General features: G+C 42.7%; 1 protein-coding gene across 3 annotated transcripts; it reads left to right on the top strand.

Moving 5' to 3' along the window:
• The first annotated feature begins 643 nt into the window (after positions 1–643).
• On the top strand, positions 644–26,116 carry ube4a (ubiquitination factor E4A (UFD2 homolog, yeast)). 3 transcript variants are annotated; one of them, XM_060943864.1, is made up of 20 exons: positions 644–721; positions 1,253–1,422; positions 9,479–9,655; positions 10,065–10,177; positions 10,294–10,446; positions 16,050–16,209; positions 16,349–16,551; positions 16,674–16,865; positions 16,950–17,283; positions 17,375–17,501; positions 21,331–21,638; positions 23,591–23,723; positions 23,818–24,008; positions 24,100–24,200; positions 24,335–24,448; positions 24,575–24,749; positions 24,837–25,017; positions 25,106–25,253; positions 25,334–25,491; positions 25,602–26,116. In XM_060943864.1, exons 2-20 carry the CDS (start codon positions 1,296–1,298, stop codon positions 25,735–25,737), a joined length of 3,231 nt encoding a protein of 1,076 aa, XP_060799847.1. In that variant the 5' UTR covers positions 644–721; positions 1,253–1,295; the 3' UTR covers positions 25,738–26,116. The 3 variants fall into 3 exon arrangements, with proteins under 3 accessions (XP_060799847.1, XP_060799848.1, XP_060799849.1); XM_060943865.1 differs by having other exon boundaries at positions 658–739; XM_060943866.1 differs by lacking the exon at positions 644–721 and adding an exon at positions 7,358–7,461 and having other exon boundaries at positions 1,340–1,422.

Below are 26,116 nucleotides of genomic sequence, written 5' to 3'. Positions count from 1 at the left end.
GTCACAGGAGCCTATCCCAGCTGACGACAAGTCACCAGGTCATGACAGGGCTGACACATAGACACAGACAACCATTCACACCTAGGTCAATGTAGAGTCACCAGTTAACCTAACCTGCACGTCTTCGGACTGTGGGGGAAACCGGAGCAAACCCACGTGGACAACATGCAAACTCTGCACAGAAAGGCCCTCGTCAGCCACGGGGCTCGAACCCGGATCTTCTTGCTGTGAGGCAACAGCATTAACCACTACACCACCCCACAGGTGATTTTATGAAAAATAATTATTTCTTACTCAGGGATTTTTTTTATTATTTTTTAAATTCACTTGAGTTAAAGGTTACATAATTCTACGATTTTCAGTGTGAGATTATGCTTCTGCAATAAAAATGGAATTTATTTTAAGGCTTTTAACACATCTTAACCAGGGGTGCCTATATATATATATATATATATATATATATATATATATATATATATATATATATATGTGTGTGTGTGTGTGTATATATATATATATATATATAAAATGTGTGTGTTTAAAAAATGTATTTCTTTAGATTTGGGGGGGATTGGAAACACACAAAGTTCATTTTCAGTGACAAACGAGAGCAAGCTCGTGATTGGTGACTGCAGCACGACTGTCGCATCCTGATGACGTTTCACACATTCGTGTTTATTCAGGAAAAGCAGTGCTCTAACAGAGCAAGCAACATAGCATTGTAAGTAACCTAAATCAGGTATGGCTTTTGTTTTGTTTGCTATGTTTATGTTATATTATAAATAGATTATAACTATTTTCGACGCTGTTTTTTTTGGTTAATGCTTCTTTTTGCACCTGAGTGATAAATGTAAGTGTGTTCACTGACGTGCTGCTATGCTAGTTAGCAAGTAAGTCAGTTAGCCGCTAACTGTCCCGATAACTCACTTGACAGCTAACATCTGTTCTGAGTGACACGAACTGTCGGCTTTATCTTTCGCTCCTTTGACGAGGACAAACATAAAAGTCACATAACATGTCGTTTATTGTATCAGTAAACTCTGTGCGACATCATGACACGTCAGTTTTCTGAGCTGCACCACATTAAAGTTCATATGAAGTCAAAACGGATGCTTCAGTGCTTTTATACCCGTCTGGTAGTGTTTTGAACGATGCTGTAAGCTTGTAACTAGAAAAGTTACTTGATCTAGACTACTACACCTGTATAATTTGAGGCATGTGTAAATAAATGTTCCCACTCTTCCTCATGCAGGCTGGTGTTCAGCACATGTTGATGGAGTAGATGCTCCACTGAAATGACAGACCAGGGCAACAATAATCAGAACATCTCTCGAAACCCATTTGCTGCCCTTTTCAGTTCGCTTGCTGATGCGAAGCAGTTTGCATCAGGCCAAAAACTACAGCAGCAGGCTGAACCACCATGTAAGTTTCTGGGTTACAGTTTCACAATACAGTCTGCTCAGGAATTATCGGCGCCCTTGATACAGATAGGTAAAAACATTACGAAAGAATGTCTTTGTGCTTCATTAGCTTATCTCACACTGAAAATCAAGAGAAATCTTTTTTTTTTTTTTGGTGCATTTTGAATCATTGTACTGCTCAAAGACCCAACCATGACACACTTAGCTTTTTGGCAGAGACAGCAAGATGTTCATTTAAACTCTCCCTTGGTTTTCGTAAAGCCCATGATGCCGCATATCCTGACACGATAACCAGGGTCTTTGAAAGAACTTTGAAAGATCGTCCACCATACCTAATAGTGGGACTTGTTTTCTTTTCTGTATAACCGTCTTTCTTTTTATGCCAAACCAACCCTAAATGTCAAAAAGCTTTCTTTTAAATCTCAACTGACTATAAAACAAAAAGAAATTCCAGTCATGTCTTGACGAACTAAGAAAATAAGTACCCTATGGGTAAATAAATAAAATTGTTTTCTGATACCATGTCCATACAAGAAATATAGCATATCCTGTGACCCTGTCCAGGATAAGCGGCTACAGATAATGGATGGACGGGAATAAACAACTTCCCGTCTCGAGGAATCAGGTGGACTGGGGGGAACTCGAGGTCACAGGTGATATTTACTAGTTGTTGAGGACTGAAAGAGAATTTTTGTGATTCTGCAAACTCGGACACCACGTTGCCGCCTTTGGCCTTCACAAAGAAGTGGTTGTACGCCTATCTGTGACGCAGTAGCCACAAAAATGAACAATTTAAAAATCACAGAAGTAAAATATACCAAGTGTCTATAATTTATATTATTCTACTCTTACCGCTTACAGTTTTTGAAACTGAAACCTCCGAACCGAGGCTGACATACACACGCTGTCGCCATGACCCAAATTCTTATTTCCCGGAAAAGGCCCGGCGCTAGAGCTCAGTGGTCTCAATACTCTTTTTGACAACTTCCCGTACCAACTCGGAAGTGCGTCACATCTACATCAGACATGGGACCACTGGCTGAAGAAGGCAAGGAAAGGGGGACGACCTGGAGTATATTTTAAAATAGGAATGCACTTTCCCTCCGTAATAAGCATAAACATGTCTGAACGCGATTTCTTTAGTCTAGTCCATTTATTTTGAATGGTGAACTGAATTGTATACACTCGCCGGCCATTTTAATAGGAACACCTGTATGCACATGCGCAGTGCGCTATTGTTACACTCATTCTTACATTCTTACAACACGATGACATCGTGGCTACTGCCTCTATATGAGGCGGTAGCCACAAAAAAAGATGGTTACTTTTTATAGGAGAGGAAAGATAAGGATTTTTTTCTTGCATATCTTCCAAATAGCTTAATTGCCTTGAGGTGATGTCTGATTGTAGACTTGGTGATTTGGATACATGGTGACTGCAACAATGCCTGCAAATCTTCAACTGTGATCCTTGAAGAAACGTATACAGTACACTTGCTATTCTTGCAGGAAGCTACAGCAACAACTTTGGTTGTTTTAAACTTCTTAATAATTGCCAGTTGATATGAGCATTTACCGCGAGCTGGCCTAGTGGTTAGCGTGTTCGCCTCTTCTTGATCGGGAGATCGCAAGTTCTACTTATGGTTGTGTCATGCCAAAGAGCATCATAAAAATGGTACCTGCTGCCATCTGGCAAGGCACGCTGCAATACTCTCACAGTTACCAAAGGACTAGCCCTCCATTGTAACCCTAGCTGTATAGGAGAGAGGCAGAGGGCTGTAGAAGTGGAGATCGGCACCGGCCATTGCGCCTTAAGGGCCTGGTTAGTACTGGGATGGGAGACTGCCTGGGAAAGGACTTTGACTTTGCTATGAACATTTCAAGTTATTTTGTAGCCGTAGTCAGATTTATGAAAGTGATAAATTTTGTATCTTACTGCAGCATTTGCTTATTCCCTAATCATCCCCATGTTGTTGAATCTGGCCTCTGTGTTACCTCAAATGTCCAGTGGCAGGACAAGTCCTGAAAGACTGCTTAAGAAGTCATAAACATCCAGAGGAACTTAGTAAAATGTGAATTAGAATCAAGTTTATTGCCAAGTGCGTTTCACCTACAAGGAATTTGCTTTGGTGATTTGGTGCTTGAACAGTTAAAATAGAAGAATTTAGCAAACACAAAAGTAACTATGGGCGGCACGGTGGTGTAGTGGTTAGCGCTGTCGCCTCACAGCAAGAAGGTCCGGGTTCGAGCCCCGTGTCTGGCGAGGGCCTTTCTGTGTGGAGTTTGCATGTTCTCCCCGTGTCCGCGTGGGTTTCCTCCGGGTGCTCCGGTTTCCCCCACAGTCCAAAGACATGCAGGTTAGGTTAACTGGTGACTCTAAATTGAGCGTAGGTGTGAATGTGAGTGTGAATGGTTGTCTGTGTCTATGTGTCAGCCCTGTGATGACCTGGCGACTTGTCCAGGGTGTACCCCGCCTTTCGCCCGTAGTCAGCTGGGATAGGCTCCAGCTTGCCTGCGACCCTGTAGAACAGGATAAAGCGGCTAGAGATGGGAATGAGAAAAGTAACTATATACATGTAATAAAAAATAGAAGAATCTGAAATACACAAATTTGAAAAGTGGACATATTTAAGGGATGTGTGCGTGAGTTGTTGAAGTCCAAGCTGTACAGTATGTCCAGAATGTGCAAAAATAGGTCACATGATGAAGATGGAGGAGTCATGACATGAATGTGTGAGAGGAAGAGAATACGTGTAACGAGCCAAGTCAATAACCAAGCTGTACAGTGTGCCGAATGTGCAATAAAAGTTCACAGAATAGAGATGTATGACATGACCTTGAAATGTGCAAAATCGCAAATGAGAGACGAAGTGCATTAATGTCACAGATTGAAAGTGTGAGGTTAGAGTCAGTGGGCGTCTCTGACGTTACTGATGAGGCCAGCTGCAGTGGGGAAAAAGCTGGCCTTATGACGTGAGGTTTTGGTTCTAATGGACCGCAACCTCCTACCAGAGGGAAGTGACCCAAAAATGTTGTGTGCGGGGTCGGCCACAATCCTTTCAGCTCTCTTCAGGGTCCTGGACTTTGTACAGATCCTGAAGAGATGGAAGGTTGCAGCCAATCATCCTCTCAGCAGAGCGGATGATGCGCTGCAATCTGCCCTTGTCCCTGTCAGTGGCAGCAGCGTGATGGAGGAGGTGAGGATGGACTCAGTGATGGTGGTGTAAAAGTGCACAATCATTGTCTTTGGCAAATTGAACTTATTCATCTGCCACAGGAAGTACATCCTCTGCTGTGCTTTCTTGGTGAGAGAGCAGGTATACGTCTCCCGCTTGAGGTCATGGGTGATTGTAGTGCTCAGGAAGCAAAAATCCTCCACAGAAGTTACTGGGGAGTCAAACAGGGTGATGGGGGAGGAAAGGGTGTGGCAGAGCTCCTGCTGAAGTCTACAATCATCTCCACTGTCTTTAGAGCATTAAGCTCCAAGTTGTTCTGCCTGCACCAGATGGTTAATCTCCCACCTGTAGGCAGACTCATCCTCATCAGAGATGAGTCCAATGAGGGTAGTGCCGAGCTTGACAGACTGATGACTAGAGGTGCAGCTGTTGGTGTACAGGGATAAGAGTAGAGGAGAAAGGACGCAGCCTTGGGGGGGGGATCCGGTGCTGATGGTTCGGAACTCAGAGACATGTTTCCGCAGCTTCACATGCTGCTTTACGTGCTGCTTCCTGTTAGACAGAAAGTCAGTGATCCACCTGCAGGTGGAGTCAGGCACGCTCAGCTGGGAGAACTTGTCCTGCAGAAGAGCCGGGATGATAGGCAGAACTGAAATGCACAAACAGGATCCTAGCATAGGTTCCTGGGGAGCGCAAGTGCTGGAGGACGAAACGAAGAGCCGTGTTGACCGCATTGTCTACAGATCTGTAGGCAAACTGCATGGGGTCCAGGAGTGGGTCAGTGATGGCTTTAAAGGAACAGTCCACCGTACTTCCATAATGAAATATGCCCTTATCTGAATTGAGACGAGCTGCTCCGTACCTATCCGAGCTTTGCGCGACCTCCCAGTCAGTCAGACGCAGTCAGACGCGCTGTCACTCCTGTTAGCAATGTAGCTAGGCTCAGCATGGCCAATGGTATTTTTTGGGGCTGTAGTTAGATGCGACCAAACTCTTCCACGTTTTTCCTGTTTACATAGGTTTATATGAGCAGTGATATGAAACAAGTTCAGTTACACAAATTGAAACGTGGCGATTTTCTATGCTATGGAAAGTCCGCACTATAATGACAGGCGTACTAACACCTTCTGCGCGCTTCGGCAGCGCATTGATATCTGAGCTCCGTATCAATGCGCTGCCGAAGCGCGCAGAAGGTGTTAGTACGCCTGTCATTATAGTGCGGACTTTCCATAGCATAGAAAATCGCTACGTTTCAATTTTTTTAACTGAACTTGTTTCATATCACTGGTCATATAAACCTATGTAAACAGGAAAAACGCGGAAGAGTTTGGTCGCATCTAACTACAGCCCCAAAAAATACCGTTGGCCATACTGAGCCTAGCTACATTGCTAACAGGAGTGACACTGCGTCTGACTGACTGGGAGGTCGCGCAAAGCTCGGAGAGGTACGGAGCAGCTCGTCTCAATTCAGATAAGAGCATATTTCATTATGGAAGTACGGTGGACTGTTCCTTTAAGGTGGTAAAGCACAAGGCACTCAAAGGATTTCATGACCATAGAAGTCAGGACGATGGGTCTGTCGTCATTTAATCCTGTGATCCTTGGCTTTTTGGGGACAGGAATAATGGTGGAGGCCTTGAAGCAGGCTGGCACATGGCATGTCTCCGGTGAGGTGTTGAAGATGTCTGTGAACACTGGAGACAGCTGATCTGCACAGTGCTTCAGGGTAAATGGTGAGGGTGAGTCAGGACCTGCTGCTTTGCGGGGGTTCAGCTTCTTAAAATGGGAGCTTACTTCAGTTACATTCCTGATAAAAGGGGTATAATTGTAACATGATTGTGAACATTTTTTTTTTAGTATTCTTTTTTTCTTAGAATACATTTACGTCCAATTAAATTTCCTTCATATTTTCAGTGTAAAATTAAGCTAATTATTTAAATGCAAAGACATCCCCCCCCCAATATCCATTTTTCCAGATCTTTACCAAGGGTGCCAATAATTATGGAGCTGACTATACGCCAATCAGTCATAACATGATGACCACTGACAGGTGAAGTGAAGAATGTTGATTATATCATTACAATGGTTCCTGTCAAGGGGTGGGATATATTAGGCAGCAAGAGAACAGTCAGTTTTTGAAGTTGATGTGCTGGAAGCAGGAAAAATGGGCAAGCGTAAGGATCTGAGTGACTTTGACAAGGGCTAAGTCGTGATGGCGAGAAGACTGGGTCTGAGCATCTCCAAAGTGGTACATCTTGTGGGGTGTTCCTGGTATGCAGTGGTTAGTAGCGACCAAAAGTGGTCCAAGGAAGGATAACCGGTGAACCGGCGACAGGGTTATGGATGTCGAAGGCTCATTGATTCGCATGGGACATGAAGGCTCGCCCATATGGTCCAATCCCACAGAAGAGCGACTGTAGCACAAACTGCTGAAAAAGTTAATGCTGGCTAAAACAGAAAAGTGTCAGCATTAACTTTTTCCAACACGTCAACTTCATAACCCATATGTTATGGCTGATCGGTGTTGATCAGTCAATGGTGAATAACATGTACGCATACAGTGGGGTGCGTTCAAATGTTTGAGCTCAAACTCAATATCTGGGATTATATTTTTCATTAAAACTCAAAATAAACAATGTTTTGAATTTTGGAAAAAATAATACAAAGAAAGGAAATGTTCAATATCATGAATTTTCAGGATTTTGCACTATTTGTAGGTCTGTTTTAAATTTGTATTGACCATATTAACTCCTTTTTACAGAAGTCAGATTTTCCTTGAGTCTAATCCCTTTCAGTGAAGCATGTGTTGACTCTCAGGAATGCAGGCGACAGATGGATGTAAAAACGGCCCAGAGTTTAATGAAGGTATTCAGACAGAAATTTGAAGTATGGCCAAGAGATGTAAAACCGATAAATTATTAATTTTTGAAATATGCTGATTAATTTTTAAAAAATCAGGCAAATCGGTCCAGTGGTTCAGTTGTTATGGACGTTTTTAGGTCTCGGATATTGCTCTTTTCAGAGAAATGGGCCGGTATAAAACAATAGGCAATTAGCAAGGAACAATGGAGGTTTTTGGGTTTTTTGGTTTTTTTTTTTAAGAAAAATAAATGCTAATCCTGGGAATAAAACTGTATTTTGTTACTGAATTACCAAATTTGACAATTTTCTGTGCTATGTTGTTTTCTCCTGCAGAATACAGGCATTCAAATTTTTTAAAATATTATGCATAATTAATTAGGCTAATTAGCATAACATTATCTAATTTATATACGCTTTATGAGGATAAATGGTAATATCAATAGGTTTTCTTTTTATTTTATCGTTTGAATAATATCTGGAAGTTTCTGTTGGCCATGAACATCTTTAAAGTATTTCAAACTGTAAATTTGCATATTTCATAATTTGCATATGGATGCTAATTTGCATACATGCATTAATTAGGCCTAAATAATGTAAAAAAAACAACAACAAACTTTTATTCTGTCAGCAAGTTCAGCTGAAAATGCTTTCAGCAGCCAAATCATGCTTCTGGCAGTCATTTAAAACGTGGTTATAAACACCATGACGGAAATATGCTTATTAGCATATTTTAACCTCATATGCACATAAATGACGATTCTGAAATGAGGGGTGCTGGTGTTCAGAAGCAGCAAAACACTTGTTCCTCAGCTTAAATAATCAAAATGAAGGCACCGTATTAGGCACAAGAGATCAGTCTGTCTCGATACGTATGCTTTTTTTTTTGTGCGGATCGCACAACTTGCCTGGAAAATTTGTGACAAATTTGCAAGACTCGCTCAACTGTATGGTTTGAGTATTGAACAAACTGTAGTATGCATGGTTTGAAATCTGCATGCACGCATCCCACAACACACTAAGGTATCCCCAGTCACATGCCGAAATTTCTTTTTCCTAGCCAGTGAGGAAGCAGTGTTTTGGAGGAAGCCCTTGAGATATCAAAACAAAACGAATGCACGCTCCAGACACAGTGCCATGGGTGCACCTGTCTGGAGCATGTGTAAGCTGAATATATCCATATTTAAACCAGAGATTAAGCATTAAGCTATGTGCGTTAATTTATGTTTGGAGCATGTTTAGACATGGGAAATTAATATTATCAAAACAGATTATGAGCAGCGTCAATAAAGAGTATTCAAAAATCCCACTTAAAAAGGCATGAAATTTGAAAAAACTTGGTGCATTCATTGATTGATTACGCAACCACCATATTGACCGCTGTCTGAACTCACTGAAGGCTGGCAGACAAATCCGAATCATAGATCAAAGACTGTAAATAAACAGGCAGTGGTCAGGCGAGGCACAAAGAGGATCTCACCGGGGAGGACAGAGAGCATAAACCAAACTACAAAACTGTCAGTAACCAAATAAACAGCACGAGTACTAAGGCTTGGTAAAGTCAGGCAAGGGAACACTGAGCTTTTACTTCGCCTTGAGCTTGTGAACTGAGAGTCCTTAAATACACTCCAGTGATGAGGTTGTGATTTGGCACAGGTGTGAGTATTGATTAGTACTCTGGAGACCGGGTGCGGTGCGGTCTGGTTGTTGTCGGCCGCATCGAACTCTGCGCAAGTGCAGACATGACAGTGACACCCAGATGGATTTGCCCTTACATGGATCGTAAGGTTTTACACAAAATTGTGAGCGTATTCTTTTTAAAAAGTTTGTATTTTTCACTCAAATTCTAAAATAATTTGCCATGAGAATGTTCATATTAATCAGAAAAGAATGCAAAATAATTGAAGCATTTTCACTAATGTCCTCAGACTTTTGGACCCCACTCTGTGTTTCTGTATCGGTCTATAAACACGCAATTGTTCTCCTTATGATTTGCGTGATGTTATGTGTTGATGGTTTACAGCGGAAGAGTCTGGGGAGAGCCAGTCGGAGTCTGACAACTCGGTGTCAGACAGTATCGGGGACAATGATGACTCAGTGGCTGAGATCAGCCGCTCCTTCCGCTCGCGACAGGAGCTCTGTGAGCAGCTCAATATCAATCACATGATCCAGAGAATCTTCCTCATCACTTTGGACAACAGTGAGTGCTGTAATGGCTCATCCATGTCCTCTTCTCAGTTAATGATATCACTTCCACATGTTGCCTTTTATTTTAAGGTATTTGCTGACTCTTCAGAAATGAGTCATAGACGGTAAGCAAAATGACTTGACTTCTTTTAACTCCTTTGATGAGGTCAGTCAGAATGTTTCTGAGTAATGCTGCTTTCCAGAAGTAAGAGATATGGCAGCACCACTTTCTGTTAATCATCTCACTCAATGAGATGGACAAGTCACAATGGACTTTCCCAATATTTGGACTTACCTTTTGTCCTAACTTTGAATACCAGTCTCACTCTTTAGTCAAGTCCATTTCAATTCCTGCACAGGCTTGTTCCTCACCACTACAAACCAGCTGGTTGTTACTCACTTCTCATTTTTATGGCCTTCAGGTGACCCTAGTCTTAGAAGCGGTAATGGCATCCCTCTGCGCTGTGTCTACCTTGAAGAGATGGCAGCTGACCTTGATGGCCAAGACTGGCTGGACATGGACACGATAGAGCAGGTGACGAGCACAACGTGAACAGTGTTGGGGAAAAAAAAATTGAGCATTTCCAAATATGGACTTTCTTGCTCGTGTTTTTGGACAAGAGGCTAATATGTGTCCACATGACCTCTCAGGCCATTTTCAGCAGACTTCTTTTACTGGAGCCGGGTAACCACCTGATCTACATGACTTCTTGCAGTGTCGTGAACCTGTCAGCTGACCGTGATGCTGGGGAGAAACTAGCCATACCGTACCTTTACGCCTGCTACCAGAGAGCTAAGGAAGAGGTGGGTTACGTTGAGATATCAGATGCCAATTCTGATCAGTCACAAGTGAAAATGTTCATAAAAGTCTACTTTAAAATGTCTCAAGCCATTATGAGGTCCCATATTATCCAACAGTGATCCTCCACTGCAAAAATCTGCACTTGAGCATGTTTTCAAAGTCCATGTTTGTCACTTTCCTCTGATCATATGTTCAAGTAGTGATCTATGATGCCATGAGCTTTTCCATCTTTTTTTTTTTTTTTTTGACGAACTGCCTGCTCGTGTTTTATTTCTCCCACCACATTTTGAAAGTACAAAAAAGCCATGCTCGATGTGGCGGTGTTCTGACATCATTTACCGTAGGGATTTTATTTGACAGAGATAACACTATACAGAAAACTCGTACCGCAGTCTAGATGTGAACACAGCAAAGTATTTCAGTCAACTGTGGGTGGTAGAAATGGGCAACTGGACTTGCTTGAAAATTCTTGAAAACGTTTCACCTCTCGTCCAAAAGGCTTCCTCAGTTCTGTCTGACTAATAGGGAGTATCAGATATTTATCTTCTCCTGAATCAGAATTCTGATGACCAGCTCATCTAAGGCAGGGGTGTCCAAACTGATCCACAAAGGGCCGCGTGGCTGCAGGCCCCCACGCAGCAGCACACCCCCACCCCACCCCAGCCACGCAGCAGCACGCCCCCACCCCACCCCACCCCAGCCACGCCCCACCCGAGCCACGCAGCAGCACACCCCCACCCCACCCCACCCCAGCCCAGCCACGCAGCAGCACACCCCCACCCCACCCCACCCCACCCCAGCCACGCAGCAGCACACCCCCACCCCACCCCACCCCACCCCACCCCACCCCAGCCACGCAGCAGCACACCCCCACCCCACCCCACCCCACCCCACCCCAGCCACGCAGCAGCACACCCCCACCCCACCCCACCCCACCCCACCCCACCCCAGCCCAGCCACGCAGCAGCACACCCGACTCGGCTCACTCAATCAACTGAACTGTCTTCACACAGTCAAATACTTGCAGCCACACCCACCCTTGACTGACACACCCACCCTTTAATCAAGGGTGGGTGTGGCTGCAAGTATTTGACTGTGTGAAGACAGTTCAGTTGATTGAGTGAGCCGAGTCGGGTGTGCTGCTGCGTGGCTGGGGTGGGGGCCTGCAGCCACGCGGCCCTTTGTGGATCAGTTTGGACACCCCTGCCTTAGATGAGCTGGTCATCAGAATTCTGATTCTGATCCAGGAGAAGATAAATATCTGATACTCCCTATTAGTCAGACAGAACTGAGGAAGCCTTTTGGACGAGAGGTGAAACGTTTTCAAGAATTTTCAAGCAAGTCCAGTTGCCCATTTCTACCACCCACAGTTTACTATGACCTGGATGATTGAGAATCTTCACAGACATTTCAGTCAACTTGAAGCAAGTATATGAAAGGATACTCCAGCAAAGCAGATAAGCACACACTAAGACCAAAAGTATGTGTGGACACCTGACTATTACACACACACATCAGTCTTCCTCAAAGTTGGAAGCGTACAATTGTACAGGATGTCCTTTTATGTTGTAGCATTACAATTTCCCTTCTCTGGAACTAAAGGACCCAAACCTGTTCCAGCATACTGTAACTTCAAGAGTCAAGAAAGCTGTGTCAGTACATTCATATACAAGTATCAAGTGCACTGAAATACTGTTTCCCTCATGGTGCATTTATAGAGAAAATGGATTACAAAACAAGGTCTATAAATAACTATTTACAGCTATCTAAATGACCTTTAAGCTATCTAAACATCTCACTATCTAAGTATGATAACATAAATGACAAGACAAAGACAGGTGCAAAGTAACAGTGCCCCTGTGTACAAAGTAAGCTCCATGGTTTGCCAAGGTTGGAGTAGAAGACCCTGAGTGCTCATCTCAACCTCCCTGAACACTTTTTGGGATAAACTAGAACTTCAAATTTGCACCAGGCGTCCTTGCCCAACATCAGTCCACAACCTCTTTCACTCTTTAGCTGAATTCCCAACAGCCACACTCCAAAATCTAGTGGAACACCTTTCCAGGAGAGTGGCGGTTACTATAATAGAAAAAAGGAAGACTAAATCTCAAATAGGATGTTCATCATATGTGTCAGTCCATCAGATTTTCATACCAGATGCTCAGATTACGGATTTTGAGTTATACCTGCTGCATTAAACTACCAGGTCTCCGTATGCAGGAAATACAAAGTGAAATTGGACCAAGGAAAGTTACTATAAATCTGACATGAAGTCATGTGCACGCAACCCAAAATGGTCCATTTTCCAGGCAATTATGCCAGATGATGAAGAAGAAGAAACCTTTATTTGTCACATGCACACTTCAAATACAGTGAGATTCATCCTCTGCATTTAACCCATCTGAAGCCGTGAACACATGCACCCAGAGCAGTGGGCAGCCACACTACAGCGCCCGGGGAGCAGTCAGGGGTTCGGTACCTTGCTCAAGGGCACTTCAGCCCAAGGCCGCCCCATGTTAACCTAACTGCATGTCTTTGGGGAAAACGGAGCACCTGGAGGAAACCCACGCAGACACGGGGAGAACATGCAAACTCCGCACAGAAAGGCCCTCGCCGGCCACCGGGCTCAAACCCAGAACCTTCTTGCTGTGAGGCGACAGTGCTAACCACTACACCACCATGCCGATGGTACAGAACCTTGTGAATCCATCAGGAGACAATCTCGACTGTAGATTATTGGTGAATTTCCCAGATTTGTTGAGCAGCAGACCATAAAATGCTGCTTGGAAGGTCAAGAAAACACGTGGTGAACTATTAGTGCTGCCAAGCGAATGTTGCTCGAAAACTGTGCCTGCATGATCAATGCATTTTCACTACTAATCAAAATGTCATTCGCCAATTTTTATGGCGGAAGGAAGATCTATACTTGTCTCAGTCATGGATGATGTTAAAAATGGTAAATGTATCCCGTAGGTGCGCTATTAAGGTGATTTATTTGTTGACAGTTACTGAATCAGTCAGCGAAAATGGTGCAAAATATTGCGTGCTTTTCAACACTGTTTCTACACATTCTGTAAACACAGCATCTGGTACAAAAATCCTGTGGCGCGACACGTATATGGTGTCACATATGGACATCTATGGTTGTAGATTAGGGTGCATCAGTTGCCCCCTAAAAATTAAACGTTCCTTTTGGTAAGAAAACATGCTGGGTGAAATATTTTGACAAAGTTCAAAAGTTTAATGGTGGCACCAGGAGCTCAAAGTTATGGAAAAAGCTGCTATTTTATGACAAAATTTCAATCACTTTTCATGAAACATTATGGCACCTTATAGAGTATACCAAATATCTTAGATACACATTTTTAGTCCATATTCTAAATCAAGCACAGTTTGAGTTTTAGCTGTTCATTGAATCATTGTTCAACTACTTTTAAACAATACAAATGTATTATGAATCACATTAATGCTTCTCGATCCCTTACAAAGGTTCTTAACATGATCTCTGGCTCACAAGAAATCAATAAATGGAGTCCGACATTGTGATTTCAAACCTTACGCGAAAACATAAAATAAGCGTTTTTTGGCAAAAAATGAACCTCATGGTGCCACCATTAGACTTTTGAATATGGTCAAAAAATTTTTACAGGATGTCTTTATTGGTGAAAAGGAACACCCAAACAAAAATGCATCAGATTTTATGAAAGTGAGGGCAACTGATGCACCCTGTTGTAGATGTTCACAAACTTTAGACTATGAAAAACTGTCTGTAGTTTAGCGACTGTATGGTAGCAGATCCTCTGTTGCGCAGTATCCAGTCTCATTCTTCTTCTTTTGGCTGCTCTTGGTAGGGGCAACCACAGCGGATCTGTTCCGCATATTTGATTTGGCATAGGTTTTACACCACATTCCCTTCCTGACGCAAGCCTCCCCAGTCTATCTGGGCTTGAGACCAGCACCAAGTATGCACTGGCTTGTGCAACCCCAGTGGCTGGGTATTTTACCTAATCTGCATTTCTTTGAACTGTGGGGGAAACCCACGCAGACACAAGGAGAATATGCAAGCTCCACACAGAAAAGACCCCGTCAGCCGTGAGGTTCGAACACAGAACCTTCTTGCTATGACACGACAGTGCTAACCACTACACCACAGTGCTGCCACATTATCCAATCACATGCATTTACCGTATGTAAATTATTTAACTGAAGGCTAAAGATCACCGGACCAGAGAATAGCTACAGGGCTAGAGACATTAGGCCAGAAAAGGAGATTTCCACAGTTTCCATACATTTTTATTTTATTTACCCTCTCTGGTTTGATGAGCAGACTGATAACATGGCTTATAGAGAATAGAGAAGTTGTTAATTGACCCACGTCAAACTCAAAACAGTGTCTCATGATGCAGTCGAAAGGGTTCGTGTGAATCGCCACAAAGCAAAGCTACTTCAGATTGATGAGTCTTATTTATAGCCATAAACTTATCACTAATGGTTAAGCATTAAAGGAAAAATCCCACCCTGAAACACGTTCAGTATTTTTCAGGGCTTTGAACCAGAATTTTTTTCCTATTGGTTCGTTCCGAACAGAAACGGAATTTTAACGTTTCCGGTTTTGGGTTCCACCATTAAATAGACGTTCCCGAACCGGTTAGAACAAATAAATTTCGTTCCCGGAACGGTTAATTACGTTCCCTGTCAGCTGTTTAACAAATGGCTATAAAATTATGTCTCTGTCTCATCCAGCTTAAGCCAAATGTAGGCTAATTCTATTACAACCTTCATTAAATAAGACAAGAAATAATTCAAAACAATTATTATTTAAAATGTTGGCGATTTGGATTCTCAGTATGCCTTCCCATCTACACAAACAGAAAAAGTGCCAAAAATGAAAGATAATTCGTTTAGTGTGTTACCAAAGGCTAGTCAGGCCCTATGCATTGATAGGCCAACAGAGGTTAACGACATTTAATGTTCGCGAGCCTCTCATTAACGTGGACAAATATATTGATATCGTGTTTGAAATTGACGTTTTTGAATAACGATAGACTGCAATATTTACCTCTTATTTAAGACGTGGAGACGTGATAGTAGTCCACCCTCCCGCTCTCTCCATTCAGTCAGCGAACGTCACACAGGAAGTGAACCCCAGCGGGTCATAGAAACTTGCGCAGGAGAAGAATTACTTTTTTATTTGTAGGCTACGGAAACTTTGAGGAACGAAATAAAAACCGGTATTAACCGGTTACCATTATTTTTAATAAGCGTTTCTGTTCTGGAACATAAAAAATAATAAAGTTTCTGGTTTCGTTTCTGTTCCATGTGAAATAGAAAAAGTTCCCGGTTTTCGTTTTCGTTCCTTGAACCGGTTCAAAGCCCTGGTATTTTTATATTGAAATATCTGTGTTTAAATGTGTGTTTAGCAACTCCAACAATGTTCATTTGTGTAGTACATATCCAGACCTTTTGTAAGCAATACATTTTATGGAACGGGATCTTTTAAAATTTTAGTTGAATATCCCTGAACTAGAGCTTGCATTGATTTCCCAGTGCAATTGTGTTGTTAAAAAAAGAAAAAATCTAATTTGTTTACAAAAAATTGCAACAGGTCACTAAAGTGCCAGAGAAGCTGCTGCCATACGCTGTACGCTGTAAGAACCTGACCGTGTCCAATGCTCGCACAGTATTGCTTACTCCAGAGATCTACATCAGCCAGAATGTGTATGAACAGCTACTGGACCTGCTGCTGGAGGCGGTTAACAGAGCCCGTATGTCATCGCTATTATGTAATCACTTCTGAGACGGGGAATTATATATGTATTTTATTTTCTGCAAAAAAAAAATATATATATCAAATAACTGTTTTTGTCGGCATTCCTGTTTTTGCTTGTGTTTCAACATTTGCAGAAATTGAGGACGTGGTGGAATTTTTAGAAGAAGTTATTGCTGGCCTTTTGGCTGACCAGGAAGTGCGCACTTTTGGGGAGGTTATGGTGCCAGTATTTGATATTTTCCAGGGTCGTGTGAAAGACTTGGACCTCTGCCATGTGCTGCTTTATTCCTACTTGGAAATTCTAGTATACTTTAGCCGGCAAAAAGACATCGCAAAGGTTTGAGCTTTGTTTCACTTAATCTAATTCTGTAATAGAAAAAAAAACCCAAGGATTTGTAATAACGGGCACAGATTTTTTTTTACCATTGTGAAAAATAGTCTAATTTGTCTTTTCTGTAGGTTTTGGTGGAACACATTCAACCCAAAGATCCTAATAATGGACTTCAGTATCAAAAGACACTTCTGGGCACTATCTTAAATATATCGTGTCTGCTGAAAACCCCAGGCGTGGTGGAAAGCCATGGCTTTTTCCTCAATCCCTCTCGCTCCAGCCCACAGGAAATGAAGATTCAGGAATCTAATATCCATCAGGTGACACATTGTTGCTTGTGTGTGTTTGAGTATAGAAATCAGGACCATTTTATACATGCGCTTTGTCTATTTCTCTTGTATTAGTTTATGGGCCAGTTTCATGAAAAATTGCATCAGATCCTGAAGAATCTGCTACAGCAGTCAACAGAGACTCGTCACCTTCTGCTCTCGTGGCTGGGCAACTGCCTGCAGGCCAACATGGGTCGTGCCAAAATCTGGGCTAATCAGATGCCCGAGATATTCTTCCAGATGTACTCTTCGGATGCAGTCTTCCTAAATCTAGGTGCTGCACTCCTTAAACTCTGCCAGCCCTTCTGTCGACCTCACTCTCCGAAACTCCTAACTTTTAACCCTACGTATTGTGCTCTTAAAGACTTGAGTGAGGAAGAGAGACGCAATAGGAATGTGCATGCCAGAGGTAGGATACCTGCCTTCCTTTTTGAACATCACCCATTCATTTTCTTCTCAATTTTTAAATGTTTAAACAAATTGCACGCTTCCCTCTTCAGGGCTCGACAAAGAGACATGCCTGATTCCTGTTCCGCCTCAGCAAACAGTTGACTTTTCCCAATCGTACAGCCTCCTCACAGAGAACCTGATCCTCACTCAGCTCACCCTGCATCTGGGCTTCCACAGGTCATTTCTGCTCTGTTATCTACGCTCTCATCTACAGAAAAAAGTTATTTAGGGATGAATTCAGAGTTAACCTTAGTATAAATGTTCCGTCAGCATTTATGCGAGGAAAGTTCCACGTGTTCAGAGTCAGGTTACTCACATGCGCAAGTTAATTTTCTGGGTGGCTCGTTCAAATTATGCAATTCAGCTGCTGTTAGACGTGACACAGTGCAAGACACAATTTAAAAATGGAAAAATAATATGATGATAGACTATAAAGTCCATACGTGAGAAAGTGGTAAGCACTGGAATAAACATCTAATCGACCCTTATTGCTGCATGAATAGTTGTAATTATTACATTAGTTGCTGGTGTCATTTAACAGTTAAGCAGTAACGCACACGTAAAGGCCAATTTATGCTGACAACGCAGTCCTCGCAGACGGTGTCGCAGATAGCGTCTGCGTAGCCCCCCCACCTTCGCAGACGCTCTGCGCGCACCTCCCAAAAATTGTGACCACCGCAGAAGCCTCGCAGACAGCGTCGCAGACAAGAGGGCTCTGATTGGTCCACTCTACATCCGCTGTACACGCACTTCCGCTTCCCTACTTTCCCGGTTTGTTTTGTTTTCACGACCGCCATTTTTAAAAACACGAGCGAAGATGGAGCAGCACGAAGAGCGGTTGATCGAGGAAGTGAGGAAGTACGGACATCTATACGACTCCAGTTCTAGTCATTATAAGTAACCGGAGGATAAACACTCCACTAACCACACCCACCAACTACTCCTAGCGATTTCGCGACTTCGCGCCCCCTTGCGTTGTGGCGGTGAATAACATCGCGCACGCCTATTACTCCCCGCTCAACGATAAATTACAACTGTCTGCGAAAAGCTATCTGCGAAAGCCTTGTCGCAAGAGCATGCAGAGGCCTTAAGAGTGAGGTCATGCTGAATAACCACACAGTTGCGAGTGAAATATTCCTTTAATACATCAGGCTTGAGTTTCCCAAAAGCATCGCAGCACAAAGATAATTGTTCAGTGGTCGAGCGAGTAGCACAATGAACACTCTCTCTTCTAGTTAAGATGCTCTTAGCGTTAAGAGGCTTTTGGGAAACGCACCCCGGTCCTATAAACAAGAAATTAACATTGAGTAAGTTCTAGGGCTGTAACAATATGCGTATCGAAATCGCGATACGCAGAGCCACAATCCGTGTCGCGATACAAGAAGGCAGAATCGCGGTACACCCTTTCAAACTTCTCAGCCCAAAAACAGAGGCGGTTCCAAACTTCAATTTATGAATACTTTTTATTTAAATTACATTTTAAACTTACTTAAATTACTTTTATTTTTTTATATCTATTAGTAAGTCGTTTTTTCGCTGACCTGCGACAATCTTCTGCGAGTCACGCAACGTCCACACTCGCCACTGGCAGAGCATTCATTTCTTTTAAGCGGTCGCCATTCTGGTTGCGACGCGGGGAGCGAATCTGTAAACAAGCAGCTCATTGGCTGGCTAGGTGTGCCACAAGCCAATCACAATCACTTGACCGGAAAGGCATGCAGTGTTGCCAGATTGGGCGGGTTTAGGTGCTTTTTGGCTGGTTTTGAACATATGTTGGGGTGGAAAACGTTAGCAATATCTGGCAACACTGAAGGCATGTCTGCTTGGGCGGAAGCCTTCTGTGGCAGTTACATTTTGACACGCGAGCAATGTTTCACCATAAAAATTCTGTAATTTCCATCTGTTTTCCGCGATCACAGAAAATCATTGGCCCTATGAGAGTGAGACAGTGAGAGAGCCACCCCCCCAAAAAAAATCTTAATGGATTTACACGATTTGGAAAAATGACTTTTTCAGAACCGAAAAAAACAGAGCTTCCAGCTCAACAGTATTATTTTGAGAAATAAAACAGTCTTTGGATATACATTTGTTCATTTTTGCATACATATTACTCATTCTCTGCAGTGGTCTGAATTATTTGTTATTAAATAGTTAATGTAAGTAAGTAAATGTTAATAAGTCAAATTTACTACTTTAAAAAAACATAAAAAAAAAAATCGTGGGTGTATCGAATCGTGGGTCAAAAATCGCGATACGAATCGAATCATGAGTTGGGTGTATCGTTACAGCCCAAGTAAGTTCTATTTTGGACACCATATGGCCATTTGTTCTGTTTATTTTTGCTCCACTTGAGGAAATGGATCCCGAAGAAGCTACACTCATTTTATAGCATGTCGGCTAGCTGGGTAGCTAGTTCACGTTGATTTGTACATTCCTGTTAAGGCTGGTGAGCTTTCATAGATTAAGTAAAAAAAAAAAAATTGTGAAAAGTATCATTTGCCATACCTGGCGACTTGTCCAGGGTGTACCCCGCCTTTCGCCCGTAGTCAGCTGGGATAGGCTCCAGCTTGCTTGCGACCCTGTAGAACAGGATAAAGCGGCTAGAGATGATGAGATCATTTGCCATGTCTGCTGATGAGACCACTACTGTACTGTACTGTAGTAACCATTTCGAACTAGGAAGCGGAAATTTACATGGCTAACACAAACAGGCGGTTTGATAGACACAGTGAAACATCCCAGTGCCGCTAGAGTAAATACAGGATGGGCCAAAGTATAGAAATCAGGACCATTTTATACATGTATAAAATGTATACATGTAAATAAATACAGTATTTATTTATGATGTCTTTTTTTTGGTATTGAATAGGTATACAGTACTGATCAAGTCATGTTTAGTCTCTTAGGTGCTCGAAATGTCCTCCATCAACGTTGCAACGTTCCTGGAACCTGTCCCCAACACGTAAATTGCGGTTAGCATCACTGTCCATAAGTGTTTGCAAGATGAACTCCTTCAGTTTATCCACTGTGTCGGGCCTCCTCTCAAAAGCCCTCTCCTTTACTACACCCCCCAAAAAAAGGTGTCAGGTTGGGTGAACATGGTGGCCAGTCAATTCTGCCACGTGGCCTAATCCAGTGCCATGGGAAGGTAGCGCCGTACTGTTAAAGCACGGTGGCGGCACGGTATTGTAATTATTAGCACTGTCGCCTCACAGCAAGTACTGTATGTTCCGGGTTTGAGCCTTTCTGTGTGGCGTTTGTACGCACTGCCCGTGTTTGCATGGGTTTTCTCCAGGTGCTCCAGTTTCCCCCTACAGTTCAAAGACATGCAGATTAGGTAAAATACCCAGCCACTGGGGTTGCACAAGCCAGTGCATACAATGACGCCAGTCCCAAGCCCAGAAAGATTAAGGAGGGTTGCGTCAGGAAGGGCATCCGGTGCAGAAAAATTCTATGCCAAAGCAAAGGGGGTTGAAAATCAATTGCCTTGTATTCTTCGCCTGTCACAAACCATGCGATCAAAATCAAAATTTGACAGAGAAATAATGAATAAATACTGTATGCCTACTTTTGGCCAACCCTGTCTAAGCAATCTTGGAATGCTGCTCCATAAATCAAATTAGTGGACCGGAACTAGCTGTTGTATAATATGGCTTACACCCTTATTATTTGTCAGTGTAATTAGCTGGCTAAGCATTTACACTTACAGTGCACTTTAATTTAATTAATTTAAGTTAATTCATAAGGAAAAATTATAATAAAAATCAGTATGCAACATTTCTGATTAAGATACTGTCTCCTCCGATGTGCAAAAAGCTTCAGCCTGAATACTGACTTGTACATGTTGGCTTTAACTTCTCACTAGACACCTGCAGCGCTACTCTAAGTGCGGCCCATAGTCCGTTATTGTAATGCTTCAGAAAGCAGCATAAACATCTTTTTTTTTCTTCTTCATAGCTTTCTTTAGTGATCCAAAAGAAATACTTATGTAAATTTCTCTGTACAGACTGCACGATCAGATGGTAAAAATGAACCAGTCGCTACATCGGCTGCAGGGCACATGGCGGGAGGCGCAGCTCAGCGGAGGCCCAATGGCAGAGCAGCTGAAGGAACAATTTGAGCGCCTCATGACCGTTTACCTGTCCACCAAGGCTGCTGCCACTCAGCCTGCCATGCTTCAGAACTGCCTCAATCTGCAGGCCTCCTGTGCCTCTCTGCTCGTACAACTCAGTCTGGGAAACCAGGGCCCTGAGCATGTTCCCCTGTCCTTCCCTCTGCCTCCACTACAGAACAGCCTGCTCTGCTACGTGCCAGGTGATCCAGCCTTTTACTAACACTACGTTCAGACTGCAACCTGAAACGACCCATATCCGATTTGTTGTGAAATCCGATTTTTTTGTTAGGCCGTTCACATTACCAATTATATGAGACTTGTATGCGATCTCCAATATGAACGGAAAACGACCCAAAAGTGTCCCGCATGCGCAAATTGACACGTAATAAGCACATCTACGTAATACGTAAACAAAAAAAAAAGCGCACTCAAGTTTCCACCAAAGAGGCGGGATTAGCCAACGCAGAATAGTGACGTTTGTCTCTTGTTGATGACGTGTAGGTCGCATGAATGCGACCTGTCCGGTCAGACTGCAGTCGCATGTGAAAATAACGGATATGCATCGGAATTAGGACCACATATCCAAGCGGCCTGGGTCGCATGTGAAAAAAATCGGATCTGTGTCGTTCAGATTGTCAATAACAAATCGGATACAGGTCACATATGGGCAAAAAAATCGGATATGGGTCGTTTCAGGGTGCAGTCTGAACATAGTCTAATAAATCCTCTGTGTGTTCTCAAATATACTAAGTAACTTTAAAAACGCACAATAGAATTCAACACGATATCACTTTAGATCCATGCATATATTTGAAATTTATGATATTGTATGTAATGCACACACATCTTGAAACATCGATAAAGGACATTTATTGTCAAACTCAAGAATTAATTCACAATAAAAAAATTCAAAGTGACAGTTGGTCCATGTTCGGCCTGTCATGCTGGAGATTCTGGGTCTGTGTCGTCCAGGGGTCTCAGCAGCAGTGACTGAGGGTGTCAGGAATCTGTCACGGAGGTGAGCTAGCCTGATGTGCTGATCCTGAACTGGCGTCGTGACTCGAGGCTGACCAGGGCGTGGACGATCCCTGGTGCTCCCTGTCTGTCTGTAACGCTGACTCAAACGGGAAATGGTCGAATGATGAACACCGAAGTGCCGGGCGACCTCTGTCTGTGTACTTCCGGCACGCAACATCCCGATGGCCTGTTCACGTTGATTTTGGCTTAGGCGTGGCATCTTCAATAATGACAATTTTCCCATCATTTCCCCCGGGTATTTATAGGCAAGATTGTGTGTGTACAGTGTATGCAAAATTTGTTTGAAAATTAAAGCCTGTCCATGTCATTGACTACCCGAGTCGTATTGTACGTTATTGAGTACAACTCCCTTAAATTCTGATTTGAGCACAGATTTGGAACTTATTCGGGCGGAACGAAGTTATTTTTCCATTGTGATATATTTCTTTTCTTCTTGAGATAAACTCAGCACGAATTCAGCAAGTTTTATCAATGTGCGTTTTTAAAGTTACTTAGTGTATGTTAGAGGTACACTACCGTTCAAAAGTTTGGGGTCACCCAGACAATGTTGTGTTTTCCATGAAAAGTCACACTTTTATTTCCCACCATAAGATGTAAAATGAATAGAAAATCTAGTCAAGACATTTTTCTGGCCATTTTGAGCATTTAATCGACCCCACAAATGTGATGCTCCAGAAACTCAATCTGCTCAAAGGAAGGTCAGTTTTATAGCTTCTCTAAAGAGCTCAACTGTTTTCAGCTGTGCTAACATGATTGTACAAGGGTTTTCTAATCATCCATTAGCCTTCTGAGGCAATGAGCAAACACATTGTACCATTAGAACACTGGAGTGAGAGTTGCTGGAAATGGGCCTCTATACACCTATGGAGATATTGCACCAAAAACCAGACATTTGCAGCTAGAATAGTCATTTACCACATTAGCAATGTATAGAGTGGATTTCTGATTAGTTTAAAGTGATCTTCATTGAAAAGAACAGTGCTTTTCTTTCAAAAATAAGGATATTTCAAAGTGACCCCAAACTTTTGAACGGTAGTGTAATTCGATTTTTTAAAATATGATTTATTGTATTTCAGCATTCACCAAAGTGTTTTGGGCACATGTGGTTTTGCAGAGTTTTTTGCAGACAACATGGGGGATTTCTTCATATTCCTTCGGCGCTTTGCGGACGACGTGCTGGAGTCGTCTACAGAAAACTTGGAACAAGTCCTCAACTTCATCACCGTGTACATGGGAAATGTCGAGAGGTGGAGAAACCGTTTGCTTTTACATTCTCTGTGTGTGCTCATGTGTTACGTGCCTGTTATAACGTGTAAACTCTTCAAATGTTGCTGTTGACAGAATGAAAAACCCGCATTTGCGGGCAAAGCTGGCAGAGGTTTTGGAGGCTGTGATGCCACATATGGATACCGTGTCACCGGGCGCTCCGCAGAGCATTATGTTCCAGCGGCAGAGGGCATTCTGCAACTACTGCCATGCACCTCGTCTAGCTGAGGCTCTCATCACTGTGTTTGTAGACATTGAATTTACTGGTGAGTTGCAGGTTTTGCGCAATTGTATTGGTCTACATGTGGTTCCTGATCATTGTTACTTGTAATGTGTTCTGTCTCTGCGTATTTTCAGGCGATCCTCACCAGTTTGAACAGAAGTTTAATTACAGACGGCCCATGTACCCCATTCTGAAGTACATGTGGGGAGAGAAGAGCTATAGAGAGAGCGTTAAGGTGAAACATCTAAATAATGGATTCATTTTTGTGCAGGGTAGCAAAATTCAGTACTTTTAATTTCGTGATTAACTGTACGTTGAAAAATCCCATGTTTAAAAAAAAAAAGAAAATCCTGCTTTGTGTTATTTTAGCATTTGGCAGATTTTGCATCTGAAAATCTCGAGGCCATGAATCCGCCCCTCTTCTTGAGGTTTTTGAATCTGCTTATGAACGATGCCATTTTCTTACTCGATGAGGCCATACAGGTATGTGCTTGTAATATATGTATTGCTGCTCAGATGTCAGATATTGATATTAATATAACGATTTGAAACGACTGTGTGATAAATAAATTGGAGATTTATTTGAACCTCTGGGCTTTATCGCTTTAGTACCTCAGTAAGATCAAGCTCCTCCAGATAGAGCGGGACCGTGGTGAATGGGAGGGTCTGACCCCTGATGCCCGTCGAGAGAAAGAGTCAAGTCTGCAGATGTTCGGACAGCTGGCTCGCTTCCACAATATCATGTCAAATGAGACAATTGGCACACTGGCATTTCTGACATCTGGTAAGAGATACGGTGGTGTTTTGAGTCTAAAGACTCTGTGGTGATCTTTTCATAGACCTGAATTTTTTTTTTTCCTCTCTTACTCAGAAATCAAAGGCATCTTTGTTCACCCTTTCCTTGCTGAAAGAATCATCTCCATGCTCAATTACTTTTTGCAACACTTGGTGGGACCCAAGATGGGTGCTCTGAAAGTGAAGGACTTCAGCGAATTTGACTTCAAGCCTCAGCAGCTAGTATCGGACATCTGCACTATTTACTTAAACCTGGGGTAGGCTCATTTACGCCTGTTTAACATGTGCACGTTTCCAGCAACATCATCAAGGGCTTCATCTAAACTAAAGGTTTCTTCGGTACAGAGATGAAGAAAACTTCTGTGCCACGGTCCCAAAGGACGGGAGGTCGTATTCCCCCACCCTTTTCTGTCAAACTGTTCGGGTCCTGAAGAAGATCAACAAACCTGGGGATATTATAGTGGCTTTCAGCCTCCTAGCAGATAAAATAAAGGTTTGAAACATTATTTATTAGTCGCCCAGCTCTATTATTAATAATGTTGTTGTTTTGTTTAATGTTTTTGTATTATAAAGTCTCTGGCAGATCGACATCAGCAGGAAGAGGAGACCTACTCAGATGCTCCAGATGAGTTTTTAGATCCCATCATGTCAACCTTGATGCTTGATCCTGTGCTTCTTCCTTCTTCCAATGTCACAGTCGACCGCTCAACAATAGCACGGCACTTGCTTAGGTGTGTGACACGACATTCTGTTTACAACATACGAACCCACACAGTCATGCACGTTCACGTGTTAGCGTCTCGGTCTGATTTCATTCTTGATCTCGTTTTTGTTCCTGTAGTGATCAGACAGACCCTTTCAACCGCAGTCCACTCACCATGGACCAGATCAGACCCAATGAGGAGCTCAAGCAGAAGATCATGCAGTGGCTAGCTGAACATAAACAGGGGGGCGTACTGATGGGACCCAGTGGTTAACACACATGCGTGCGCACACAAAAATCTCCTGTCCATACACGTCTATGCCACATAACACACACGACACATTCATTACAGGAGCAACACACACACACACACACACACATCTACCGACATGGTGTAATATTCTCTGTTAATGTCGGATTTATTCAAATAACATACATCTGTCTAAAGGTCTACTTTAGATCTGCTCAAAACCATTGTCAGTAGTGATATTAAGCTGCGTAGCAAGCTTTTATATTGCTGCAATAAAAGGTTCGTAATACTTGCTATCTTGCTTTCTGCCTTGTAAAGATTTTATTTCCTGCAAAAAATTTATTAGAATTTGTGTGTACAGACAATATAAAGATCACCGAAAATAAAAACAGACAAACAGTTA

This window comes from Neoarius graeffei, chromosome 17 (genome assembly GCF_027579695.1).
Source record: "Neoarius graeffei isolate fNeoGra1 chromosome 17, fNeoGra1.pri, whole genome shotgun sequence".
Lineage (NCBI taxonomy): Eukaryota > Metazoa > Chordata > Actinopteri > Siluriformes > Ariidae > Neoarius > Neoarius graeffei.
Note: the sequence above shows the minus strand (reverse complement) of the source record. Positions and strands in the feature narration are given on the sequence as shown.

What these genes read in the sequence shown, in the direction of transcription:
- ube4a (XM_060943864.1), top strand. Translation starts at nt 1,296, where the DNA reads ATGACAGACCAGGGCAACAATAATCAGAACATCTCTCGAAACCCATTT. An exon ending in CTGCATCTGGGCTTCCACAG is followed by an intron (nt 17,502 to 21,330) that starts GTCATTTCTGCT and finishes TTCTCTGTACAG; the next exon opens with ACTGCACGATCAGATGGTAA. An exon ending in TACATGGGAAATGTCGAGAG is followed by an intron (nt 23,724 to 23,817) that starts GTGGAGAAACCG and finishes TGCTGTTGACAG; the next exon opens with AATGAAAAACCCGCATTTGC.